This window comes from Parasteatoda tepidariorum, chromosome 6 (assembly GCF_982258835.1).
Source record: "Parasteatoda tepidariorum strain Cologne lab strain chromosome 6, Ptep-v5.0, whole genome shotgun sequence".
NCBI lineage: Eukaryota > Metazoa > Arthropoda > Arachnida > Araneae > Theridiidae > Parasteatoda > Parasteatoda tepidariorum.
Window position 1 is genome coordinate 115,926,655 of NC_141760.1, and position 13,186 is coordinate 115,939,840.

Consider the following 13,186-nt stretch of genomic DNA (forward strand, 5'->3'; position numbering starts at 1 on the left):
TCCGCCGTACAGCCCTGATTGGGCACCCAATGACTTCTTCTTATTCCCACACATCAAAAATAAATTACGTGGATAACGATTTTCGACCCCCGAAGAAGCGGTTGATGCATTCAAAACGCATGTCAATCGGACTGGAAAAAGTGCTTTGAAAATTGGTTCAAACGCATGCAAAAGATCATCACGGAGAATATCCTACATATCATTATTAGGCAAAGAAATATAAATAGCAACGGAATTTCACTTTATAGGAAGGGATCACTTAAATGGTTTAAGGCATTTTAACTGCTTGTTAAAATTGGAGTGGAACGGAATTGAAATGAGTTGAAGAACAGTAGTAGTCAAAATTGGGTTGGCTGTTAACGGTAAAAAACAACTAAATGAAGATTAAATTTTTTGTAAATGTCTTTATGAAAGAAATATAATATTTTTTTCTAATTTAAGACCGCTAATTTTGTCTTATACACTGTTAATACATTTTAAAGAAATTACACCACTGAGTTCTCTAATATCGATATAATATAATAAAAAAGGATTTATTTTTTATTTGTTTTCTTTTTTTGAAATTTTAAAATATTTAAACAACACCGAAAACAAATTTAAGTATGGATAATTTTATGAAAAACCAAATCTGATATTGTTAAGAAAACATAATACTTTTAATAATATCTAAAGTTCAAAACATTACTTTTAAAAAGTCATTAAACCTTAAAACTAAGTTTAAAAAAAACGTGTGTGTTTATTAAACAATTCAACAACGGAGGAAAATCAAAAGAATGTATCTATCAATTTTTTTAAAAAAAACTGTGTTCTGTACCTTGTTGATTAATTAAAATTTATTAATATAATCAAAATATTCCCACGTTCAACGAACACTTCATTAGGAAAACTATATAATTACTGGTCAATATTAAGTCAAATTGAGTCTGAGAATATCTAATTCATATGAATTCCTACTTATGTTTAGAAAAATATTCGCAAATGGGCTATTTTTTTAAAATAATGTTATAAAATAATAAAACAATTAATGCTCTTACAAGATAACTTAAATGATACGTTATTATTTTTTTAAGTATTGTTGCAGTTAAAGGTATTTTATTTTTTGACGGATTTAAATCAAAGTTTTTATGTTAATTACATTTTTTAAAATGATGTAAAAAAAGTTCAAAATTTTTTCCACCACTTTTAAATATTCAATAATAGAAAAATAATAAATATTTACTAAAAGCTATATTTTGCATCTTTGGACAACTGTGTACAAAACGTCGAGCTTAAAAAGATCGCGAGATATAGAGAATTAACATCCTTAACTATGTACTATTTGGTTTCAATATTAATCCTAATTTATCGAGAACGTATTTTTATTCAGTTGTGCCTGATTTCATAACTTGAAATATTCATTTTATTTTATACCCGTCGTTGAACAGTCGACCCAATTTTTTGGGTTTACGACTATTAATGTTCAACTCCGTCGCCTTGTCATTTTGAACCCAATTCAGAAGACAAGGGAACTCTTGGATCAATTGTTGGGAAAAATTCGCCTTCGTAGAGTACTTTTTGATGGAAATAACCAGCATCTGCGTTACATGGAGAGGAAAACCGCGAAAACCTTCAACGGTTAGCTTTACGCAAGGGACTCTAACCCATGATCGGTCTACCACTGAGGATATTTTATGTATGAATTCTAACTGCGTAGTTTTTATTGAGAAACTTTTGTTCAGCTAGCACAAATGGTAAATTTAATCTATAAATTTTAGGATCATGATTTGTTTCAAAAATTGTTAAATCTTTGTGGCAATTTTCCTCATTAAATTCTTTGATTCATCGCTAAAATCTCTGTTGAAAATGACTTTCATTTTTAATAGTTTTAGAAATTTATCTAACTTGTGGAGCCCTCTTTTATTCTGGAATTAAATAATAAAAAATCTGCATAAAATTCAATCTTAGAACTTAATCTCAAATATTTCCTCATGTGAATTAAATGTTCATTCATTAAAAAAATTCGTTATAAAAGTTAAAAAAAGGATAAAAAATAGAGTTTCGTTTAAGTCGGATCCCTCATTAAATTCAAACATCTGTTTGTTATGTCTTATGCCACTTGTTAAGCCTATTTTAAGGCAGAGGGTGCGCTCCTTTCCAATGGCGCCTGATTGTAAAAATATTTTTTGAATAACTTGTTCACAGATGTTATGGATAGTTAAATTTTGTATTGAGCCTTTGCCTTCCAATGAGCCGAACCGGGTTCGAATCCAGCTTGCACCGACCACAGTGCTGACGTGAGATATCCTCAGTGGTAGACGGGTTAGAGTCCCCTTGCCGTCTGGCTAACCGTGGTCTTCCTCTCCAAGTAACGCAAATACGGGTTAGCTCCATCAAAAATCCTCCACGAAGGCAAATTTCTCCCAATACTCGATCCAGAAGTTCCCTTGGCTTCTGGATTGGGTTCAAAATGACAAGGCTACGGAGGTGAACATTAGTAGTCGTAAACCCATAATATTGGGTCGGCTGTTCAACGACGGTTATAAAATAGAATAAGATGTTATGTACTAACAAAAGTAATTACTTAACTCATTACAATAAAATTTGAAGAATAGAATTTTATAATTGAAATTACATAAACATGTCAATTGATTTAATTAGTCTGAGAGAAAACTAAACTTCCAGAAGTTAAACATTCAATTTAGAAGTTTTCCTCTTAAAATGTATGAGTACACATTAATAAAGTTGCTGTTTTACTGTAAGAATGCACATATGCTTCACCCTTAAATATTGCGTTATAAGAACTCTTTTTAAAGGGCAACCACATTTGAAAATCTTGTGATGAGACAACCTTCATCTATGAAACCCCTCCATAGAATCTATAGTAGTCTAGTGAATTGTATTTTTGTACACTACAGTAATCCCCCACTAGAATTATAGCTACGATAGAATTTGATGAACCACCATTGCTGTTTTGTGAGATCACCCTATTTTTTGAGTGCTGATAGCTGTATTAAGTTCGCTCCTGTGTTGCCGTTAGCAGTTGAGTGTATACGTTGTGCGTGACTGTGTACCAACAGTGTGAATAATGTCACAACTGCTCAATGTGGACCATCCATTGACATCACGTCCGAAGGTCACCCATGTGGTGAGAGTAGTTATAGACCTTATCAAACCTTCATCTATGAAAAGGTACCCCCGAGTTAACATGTCTTATATACTAGTGAATTGGAATTATATTTTTGTAGTGGTAGATACTCTCCTTCAAGCTTCATCAGCTTTTGGCACTTAGCTTCATTTCGTTCAATTTGAGCCAGCCCTGCCAGATATAGCAAAAAGACGTACATTTAGCCATCATCACTTTGTATTCACACACAAAAGAGAGTAAAAATACATGTAACAATTTATTTGTTTGATCATTACATCATTCAACAATCATTGCACAAATTAAAAGAGTAACATTCCTAAAAAATATTTTGATTTTTTTTCTAGAATTGATTACAAGCACATTTACTTAACATTTAAAATAATTACAAAAATATGTACAAAATTATATAAATATAAAAAAAAATTTAACAAATGTATACATAAAACATGCGAAAAAATATAATTTGTAAACAAATATACTTTTAGAGTCTAATTTATTAATTCAGTTCTAATAGCTTTCAGCCTCATGAAGCATATTTCCTAAAAGCAATAGGATATGTGTGTGTGGGGGGGGGGTGACAAAATGCTGAAATTTATATTTCAGTCTCAATTAATTGTTTATAAACTACATACTAAAATCGATGTTTGATATTAAAATCGTGTGAATAAAAATCCAAATATTAGCAGATTCCAAATATTTCAAAAATCCGAAAAAACCAAAAGAATCCAATTTGCAAAAGAATCATTCTTCATGTAATTAGTGAAAGAATGTGTGTCTCCTTAACGAGAAAAAGCTTCGGATTTTAAGGTTCTTGATTCGTCCGCAACTAATGGGTCTTGATTTAAGTGGAATCCTGCGTAGTTTTTAAACCCGGAAGAATGATACGAAAAACCCCTGATTAAAGAGTTAATATTTAGGCATTGAAAATCTTTTATCAAACTAGGATTATTGAGATTGATAACCAGTTCATTGGAAGTAGACATTTATCACAGGAATTTTGATGAACCTGTCCCATGTGACTTTTCTTTCAACTTCATTTTTACCTAAAATACATTTTAAGGGCAGTCTTTAATATACACTCAAACCCCACTATAGGGTTTATAGCTCGCTCCTTACTACCCACGCATAATATTATTTTCATAAGTACAATCCTTCCATTATAATGACCAATGCATTATGAAGTCCCGTTTACTATTCCATGGACGTTATTTCAATGTCCATTAGGATGCCCACACGAACCTCAAGTTTCAAAGAAATTAATTAAACCATTATTTACTTTGATGTTACGCTTGTGCGGTTTATTTTCAGTTTAAGATATATCCCAGAAAGTATGTAACCTAACGGCAACGTTGCGATTTTATTTTTCCAAAAACCTTTTTTCAATAAAGCAAAAATATTGCAGTTTCAAACCTTTCATCCTAAAAGGTTTAAAAATTGTTTTGTAAAGCTTTTTTTTTTTAAAAAAAAAAGTATTGCCACTTAGGTGTCCATCATGACGTCACACACGTGATTGGATGCATTGTCCATTAAAATTTCATGACAGGGTGGATTTTAGCTGAGCATACAAGACTTTGCAGAAAGAAACCTTTATAATTATCTAGATTTAAGATCATTTTCACTTTGCTTTATTAAAGGATTTTTGGAAGCTTGAAAACCCTAATTCAACCTCGATTTAAGGTTTTTATAAAGAAGGTTGTTTTCCAAGGTTTCGGATTAGGGTAATGTGCAGAGCAGATTGTCACAGATCTCGTTTAAAGGTTAGAAGGTTTACACGTAAACCGCATAACAAACCTTTTTAGGTTTACATAAAAAGGTTTCTGTTGAGTGAAAATAAACCTTATTTTGCTATCTGGGATCTTATTTTGCAATTAGGGGCCGTTCAAAAAGTACGTACACAAAAATGGAGAAATTTTAAACCCCTCCCCCCCTTCGTACATTACCGTACATAAGGTCTTACTCCCCCCCCCCTTAGAGTACGTACATTTTATTAGTCTACCCCCCTTTTTCATAAAAATTAAAATAATTATGTTTTAAATAAAATTAAATATTTACTTAAGGAGGGTGTTGGATAAAGTCAAATTTAAATTTGGTGTATGTTTATAAAGTACGTACTTTGTATAATACCTCCCCCCCCTCCCCATCGTACAAAACTGTACATAATAGCAAATCCCCTCCCCCCCCCCCCTTCGGGATGTACGTACTTTTTGAACGGCCCCTTACCTTGATGTACAATATTATTTATAGAAAAGGCTGGATATTATTTTCAATGCATTTTTTACAACTATTTGAAGTTTTATTCATTAATAAAGAACAAACTCTCGGTAAAATAAAACTTTGTTGAAACGAGTCTTTGAGTTAAAAGAGCATTTTTGTGCATCAAGATATGTCGTCTATCAGATCACATACGTTCCCCAAAATAGACTCTATACGTTAAAAAAACTGACAATGAAATTTAAAACAAGCTGCATTTTATAACTAGAATAAATATCAGATTTAAATATCCCAGAGAATACATAACCACAAAGAAGGAAATAAATGGACTGTTTCAGCATCAAAACCTGCAGTCAGAAGGTTGGTGGCTTATAGTCAATATTAAAATTTGATATTTTATTCAATCGTAACGTAAATTCCTTTAATTTTTTTTTTTTAAAAATCACGAATTTGAATCAAAAAAAATTTTTTAACATATTACTAAACAATAACTAGTTACTTTTGTGTAAAGTTTATAAATATAATACAACTAAAACCTACTTATCTCTAATAATAAAATGAAGAGTTTGTCTGTGTATCCTTCTTATAACTTCAGAACTGTTTGTTGTATCATCTTGAAATTTGAACAGCAACTGCAAAGGTCAAATTTAGTCCACCCCCCCATTCCTTTTCAATTTGTTCGCTGGGTAGAGCCATTTGAAAAAAATTTAATTCTTTCATCGGCTAACAGTTCATAATGTAACAGTTGAAATACATGCTGCAATCACAGATCATAGTTTTTAAATACAGGTTATCTGCTACATTTAAGATTTTAAAATCCATGACTCATTCAAAGAATTTTTAATGAATTACCAAAGTTACTATTTCTTGCAACAAAAACACAACAATAAATTTAAAAAAGCATTATAATAACAATAATCGAAATGATAGGTATAAACAAAACTGTTGTACTCTGCTTCGTCATATTTATAGATTTCAAATTTAAAATACAGAGCAAAGAAAGAGTTGAAGCCAAAAAATAGCAGAAAAAAATACAAAAACGAAGAATTTTTTTTTCTTCCTTTTTTCTGTGGAACTATATTCTAAAGACATTTTTCTCGTTCATCGGAATGAAAGAAATACTCCTGATTTTTCTGTTCTGATTTCGGAATAAAAAAATCGCCAATGACTGGCTTGCTGCAACTAGAATTTTAAATTGATAAAATAAAAATAATAACAAAAATTCTGAAATCACAGAAGTTTAAAAGATAATAATAATTTGCTTTTTTTCTTTCATTTTTTTGAAAGAACACCATTTTTAAAAAACACGATAAAAACATTTTATATTTTAATAAAAATATGACTGTGAGTGGGAATTTTGTTACAAATTCAGATATTCGGAACACCATGAAATTGGGGTAAATTTCATTTCAAAAATTAGATTTTTCGACGACCTAAATCCATGACTTTCCATAGTTAAAATCATGACACAATACTGGAACTTTCCAGGCGGGCAGAAAATAATAAGTCTTAACCAGAGGTTTCGATGATGGATTTGACTGAAAATAATTCTGCAAATTCAATAAATAATAATTTTATAGGTCATTTGGAGGAAATAAGAGGTTTTTTATAGAGTTCAAAAGCACTGCCTCTGTTTTCCCTGTTGGAGAGGTCAATAAGGCTGGACGGAGGGGGCGGAGAAGAATGGTGGTCATACGGAGGAGGGTACATAGGTTCTCTCCTGGGGGGTCCTCTGTATGTTACATTATGGTAGGGTCCTCCCCCATTCATATGAACTGCTGCAGGCCATTGTGGTGGATTTCCCATGCTTTTGGTATAGGAGCGAACATCATAGTTCCTGTCCAGGCTGCTCCCATGACCCGAATCAAAACCCCCGTTGTCGTCGGACTTGTAGGGCCGGCGTGCATCTTCCGAAGGAGAATGCTTGGGCGGCACGTCGTTCAGTGCGTAGTTTCGAGGTGGCGAGTAGTAGGGCGGTGACTGCACGGAAAAACTGTTGCGACTTCTTTGGTTGGCGGAATAGGGCGGTGGCATCATTTCCGAAGACGGGTGGCTCGGGGGCAAGAAATCGTGCGTACGATGAGGTGGCTCCTCATTTTGCCATGGCCTCGAAGATTGGTACTGCCCAGGCTTAGGAGGTGGAACAGGGCGCCCATCAGACATCCTACAAAATTTTTAAGAAGCAATCAGTAAAAATTTACTTTTGAAGTAAGCTTAATATTTTTAGTCGAAGGAAAAGTTACCTCTGATCGTAAGATAAAGGCTTGGGAGGTGGGGAAGGGGGAGCTGGACGCTCCTCATGGTGCCTAAAAATTAAAAGAGAAAATATTTAAAATAAAAGCTTTTTATCTAAAAATTAATTTATAAAATCGAAATAGTACAAACCTTAGTACTGTTATTAATAAAGATTACATTTCATAAAAAAATGCCAAATATGTACCAAACAGGGTTCATGATTTCTTCCGTTTATTTATTTATTTCTTTTTTTAAAAAAAATATTGGATTTATTGAAGTTTTTTTCTTAAATTTAAATCTGTTTTTTCTTTTCCTTTTTTTTAAAATTTAAATCCGTTTTTTTTTTTTTTTATTTAAATTTGGGTTTTTTTTTTTCATAATATACTTCTTTTCTTTTTTAAAGGTACTTTAATAACTTTGAATTTCATAAAGAAAATTGTATTGTCAAAAATAAACCTGAACAATATCATTTGAAACTTCATTACTACATGAGAAGTTGTAATATAGTAAATTCATAATGACTGCAAATATATGATTTAAATTTATAACATATGAATTAGAAATACATTATTATTAATTACTTAAAAATTGCCTAAAAAAACAAAGCATAAAAATTAGTTGTTATTTTTTTTTAAAGAAACTTTCAGAGCAAAACAAATTGTTCTGCCTTATATCATACCAGGGTTCATACAAAAATCAGAAGGTGAAATCCAAGGAGTATCCAATGAGTCCAAAATTTAAAAACTTTGTGTAAAAGATAAAAAGATAGTTCTTTTTTAAAAAATTAAAAAGCAGTTATTATAAAGAAATCGCAAAAATGTATATTTTGCATAAGATATTTTTTCTACCCATTTTGAAATAAATTTTGACTTTGTTAAACTTCATCAAGAAAAATAAATAAAGTTATCACTTTCACACATAAATACATTTTCCATTTTCAAATATTTTAATAAATTTTGTCAAAGTACATAGTACAGATGTTAAAGATTAACATAAAAACCTACCAATCTTATATTTTTAAATTTGAATACATAAGAAAATCTATGGCACTTCATACAAAAAAAAAAAAAATCACAGTTAATCATTAAGTTTGCTTGTAACATGTAAAATTAAAATTATTTGGTGTTATTTTTTTCTTCTAACTCTTGCAGTTCAATTTTTTTTTCTTTTAAAGTTCTTCTTAAACTATTAGATTATGACAGCGAAGTCATATCATTTCGTTTCCCTGCTTGGACAACAAATTCATCAGCAGACTTAGTAAGTTCATCTATGCAATGCAATAATATAAGGAGTTTCTAAGGACTAATTTGGAAATCTAAGTAGTTCCAAGTACTCCTTGGAGACTTTTTTTATTTCCAAGGAGTATAAGGAGTCTGTACGAACCCTGATCATACCTTGATGGCAGTATGACAAAGATTTCCATATAAAATAACTTAACCATTAGTTTTTTTTTAAAAAAAACTGAATTTATCTTTAACCCATTTTAAGCCAAGCATAGAAATTTTATAAAATATGGTATTATCTCCACTGAAATATATTTAATTTAAATTCATAAATCACTGAGCAATGCCCCCCAGTGGCAGAATTGCATAGCGACTTCTTGTAGAAATATTTTGCTTTTGGGAAGTAAAAAATAATAATACTTTTCTGCAGAAACCTACAATTTGAAGTGCTCAATTTACGAAGATATCGTAAATCCATATTGATTGAACACAGGTTTTCACGTGGCTTTTTAGATTTACCGATATATTTAAGTTAACATAGGAAATCCGAATTTCATCATTTACTTTTTAAGGCTATCGATTTTTCTGGCAGTTATTGCTTTCCACATAGTTTTTAACATCTGATATTATTTATTACAACAATCAAATCTTGAAACGTAACATGCATTTTACTTTTTAAGGCAATGATTCTATCGATTTTTCTGGCAGTTATTGCTTTCCACATAGTTTTTAAAACCTGATATTATTTATTACAACAATTAAATCTCGAAACGAAACATGCATTCGAATAACCCCTGAGGAGTATGATTTGCGAGATTTCGTCATCAATCCATAATGTTATACTGCTACAGATTTCATGATATTTATTTATTTTCTAAATGTGATGATGATTTGTAAAATGTAATAAAGGAAATAATCAGTGTGTGCCCCCCAACAAAATGCGAGAATATCGCCCATAATATTAGAATTAAAAAAAATATTACATATTCAAGTAAAAAAACTACATAGATTTTGTAAACACAGTGTTTTTGTTACCTTAAATTAGTAACATACATACTTTTTATTATTGAAAATATCTTGCAGAAAAATATTAGTGTGAGAGAGTTTTGTCGCGGAAACCCCGAAAAAAATCTGCCACAGGGAGCATTGCATGTAATCACCATAGACCAAATCATTTAGTTGAGCTCTTTTATGATATTTGTTTAATTTTTTCAACAGAACTGTTATACATTATAAAACATATGATTAATTCCAAGTGGAATAATAATACATTAAGTGTAATTTGTCAATAACCTTAAAAAACTATGTCAACAATAGTTTAAACTGATATTGTATGCAATATTAGGAAAATTAAATTCTCAGTACTTATTCTAGGTACTTTAAAATTCAGAAATTTACCATTACATTATTAGAATAAAATGTGGTTTAGGCAAAAAATTTTTAAATCTAAAAAATTTGAAGAATTTTAACTTCATGTGTCATGCAAAAAAAAAAAGATCATATTCAGTAACTACTTTTTACAAATATATAAAGATAAAAAAATACATAAGGATAAAAAAAATGCAGAAGGATAAAAAAAAAAATTATAACAATTTTGGTTTGCTTTTTAAATAAATTTGCATAAATATAAAAAAAAAAGTTTTAAAAATTTTAAAATGCAATTTAAAAACTGCTGTATTTTTTATTGATCACATGATGTAATAATTAATATAATTATGTGGTTTATAAAATATAATTTCAAAGACCACATGTAATTTTGATGACTATTTATACAACCAAATATTTACAATAAATTTTAAAACTATAAAATTCAATACAAAATTTAACTATCTCGAATTATAATGCTATATAGACTTTCAAAGCAATGAATTCTTTTAAAACATCATTTGATTCAAATCCATAATTTTTTTCTTTTTTAAAAAAATTAATTGATTTAAATTAAGAAACCCTGCTTGAAAGTAAAAATAAGCAAGATTTTTCTTAATAAAAATTTATATAAACTGTCCACACTAGCTTCAATCCCCCCCCCCCTACCTTTTACAGTTTTTTTTCTCTTCAATATTACTCAACAAGTCCTTAATCTGAGAACTTCTAGATATAGTGAACAAAATATTTGCTCTCGTGCCTTGCTGCATAATGTTATTTTTTGTGGATATAGTGAACCAAAACAAGAGAGGATAATATGATTTTCTTCATTTTTTATGCAATAATTTTGAAATTTCTACTTCAAAATAAATACATATATTGAAACCATTTACAGCATGGAATGTAGCATTTTTTTGCTTCAATATGGAATAGCATTATTAAATGGGTTCAGCAATCTTCTGGACAAATGCTTCAAGCCAATGAATTTGGCGAGATTACTTTTATGTGCTCGAATGTATACAGGTTTAAAAACTGGAGTAACATAAATTCAGGAAAAATTATCTGAGAGTCAGTTTCCATATCTGATGTTGAGGATTGCACATCAACTAGAGATTACTAAAGTTTTTTTGTACGCAAGGCGAAGAGCCATAAAAAATAAAAGTAATCACATTTTTTAGTTACTACATATTATTTTTCAGTCACTTTTTTATTTCATTTTATCGCTCATTTATTTAAATAATGTGTCATAAAAAACGGGGGAATTAGGTAAGATTAACTATAATTGTTTGCAGAACGAATATAGTGAACGGTCCCTTGCAGGTTTTCTATAGTGGGGTTTGACTATATATTATCATGATGTACCTGTATTTATTATTGAGATTTAGTGGTGGTCTTGACCTGTCCACTTTTGGAGGTGGGGGAGGCTGTTGTCGCCCATACATAGTGTAAGGACTTCCAGCAGCAGCAGCAGAGTAAGGCTGTTCAGCCCTATTTTTATTGTCCATGGGGTTAGATGAATACTGATTGTAAGAGTCACTACTATAGGAGGAGCTGTCAAATGCACCCTGCAAACAAAATATATTATCAGTATTCACAATAAATAATTTAAGTTTCATTTCATTTAACAGGCATTCCTGCCAATATTGGAGAAATAAATAAAAAAAACTTTTGTTCAAAAAACTTTTGTTAAAAAAAAACTTTTGTTCATAGTTTTTGATAACTGTAAAAAACCATGAAATTTTGAATTGTGTAAAACAAATGGCATTTCCATACACAATGGACAGGCGGTACGCCAAAATAGATTAGAGTTGAATTAACTGTGGAAACGTTGAATAGAACAATGTGAACTGTGTCTTTTTGCATAATTTGAAACGAAAATCAACATGGTAAAGGAAAAATCACATTTTGAAAATGGGAAAATTAAGCACTTTTTAAAAACACCCAATGAAAAAAGCACCTTTAAGGGCTTTTAAAAAACGAACATCTTTAAGCACTTTTTAAAAATGCTGTTTAAAATAAATATATTATCATTGTAAGAGAAAACTTTTCAAAGGAATGCACCATAATTAAGCAATAAGGATCTCAAATTTTAAAGAAAAAAATATTCCAAACAACATATTTAAAAAGACATAAATACAAGACATATTACTATAGAACTAGACATATTGCTATAGAATAAGGACATATTAGTATTGAATGCAAATGCTATAAAATCTAAAATTATAAGAAATAATTTTTTAATAATAATTATCATCTAAAGATATTAAAGTTTTTATTTGACTTATGTTTCCTTATTTTTACTTGCCTTTAACCTTTCTTGTTTAAAAATCAATTTACAATGAATAGGAGTTTGCAAAATTATGAATTATTCAATAAATACTTAAATAAAAATTTAAAAATATCCATACTAAGTTATTTTTTCAAATTTCTCAACCGCTAATCCTCGAAAAAACCATAAGGGAATAAAATATCACGATCACAGTTAAAAAAATTTTAAGTAGGGTTATATAGATAGTTAACAAATGGTCTGAATTGCACCATTGGTTTAAAACTTTGCACATAAACAGCCTCTTAACTAGTTAGTATTATGAACCAATAATAATAAAATTTGTAATTTTAACTTTTTTCAAAAAAACCAAAGTTAAAATTACAAAATGAAAAGAAGCAAAATGTTCATAGAAGTTTCAGAACCAGGTTTTGCCTTAACAAAAAGTACCGGAATGTCATACCCCCTTCATAACTGAGATCTTGATTATCTTGAGTTAACCCGATTACCTTGAGTCAACCTGACTATCTTGAGTTAACCCGATTATCTTGAGTCAACCTGATTATCTTGAGTTAACCCGATTATCTTGAGTCAACCTGATTATCTTGAATTAACTCGGGTATGTACACATTGCAAATATTTATTATCTCTACTAAACTTGGGCATAGCAGAATTTGTCAACACGTTTTTACTCGGCCGGAAGCAAAACAAAAAATAATGATAATTTCTGTGATTGGAAGTTTAGCCATTTTTATATGGGAG

General features: G+C 30.1%; 1 protein-coding gene across 4 annotated transcripts in view; it reads right to left on the reverse strand.

Annotated features, from left to right (window-relative positions):
* Window positions 1-6,158: 6,158 nt before the first annotated feature.
* LOC107447528 (tight junction protein 1) overlaps window positions 6,159-13,186 on the reverse strand; it is a 137,204-nt gene continuing 130,176 nt past the window's right edge. For all 4 annotated transcript variants that reach the window (XM_087166516.1, XM_087166515.1, XM_087166517.1 and 1 more), the window contains 3 exons: window positions 11,521-11,723; window positions 7,579-7,641; window positions 6,159-7,499 (listed from right to left, as the gene is read on the reverse strand). In XM_087166516.1, coding sequence (XP_087022642.1) covers window positions 6,917-7,499; window positions 7,579-7,641; window positions 11,521-11,723 — 849 coding nt within the window. In that variant the 3' untranslated portion in view covers window positions 6,159-6,916. The remainder of the gene's footprint in view (window positions 7,500-7,578; window positions 7,642-11,520; window positions 11,724-13,186) is intronic.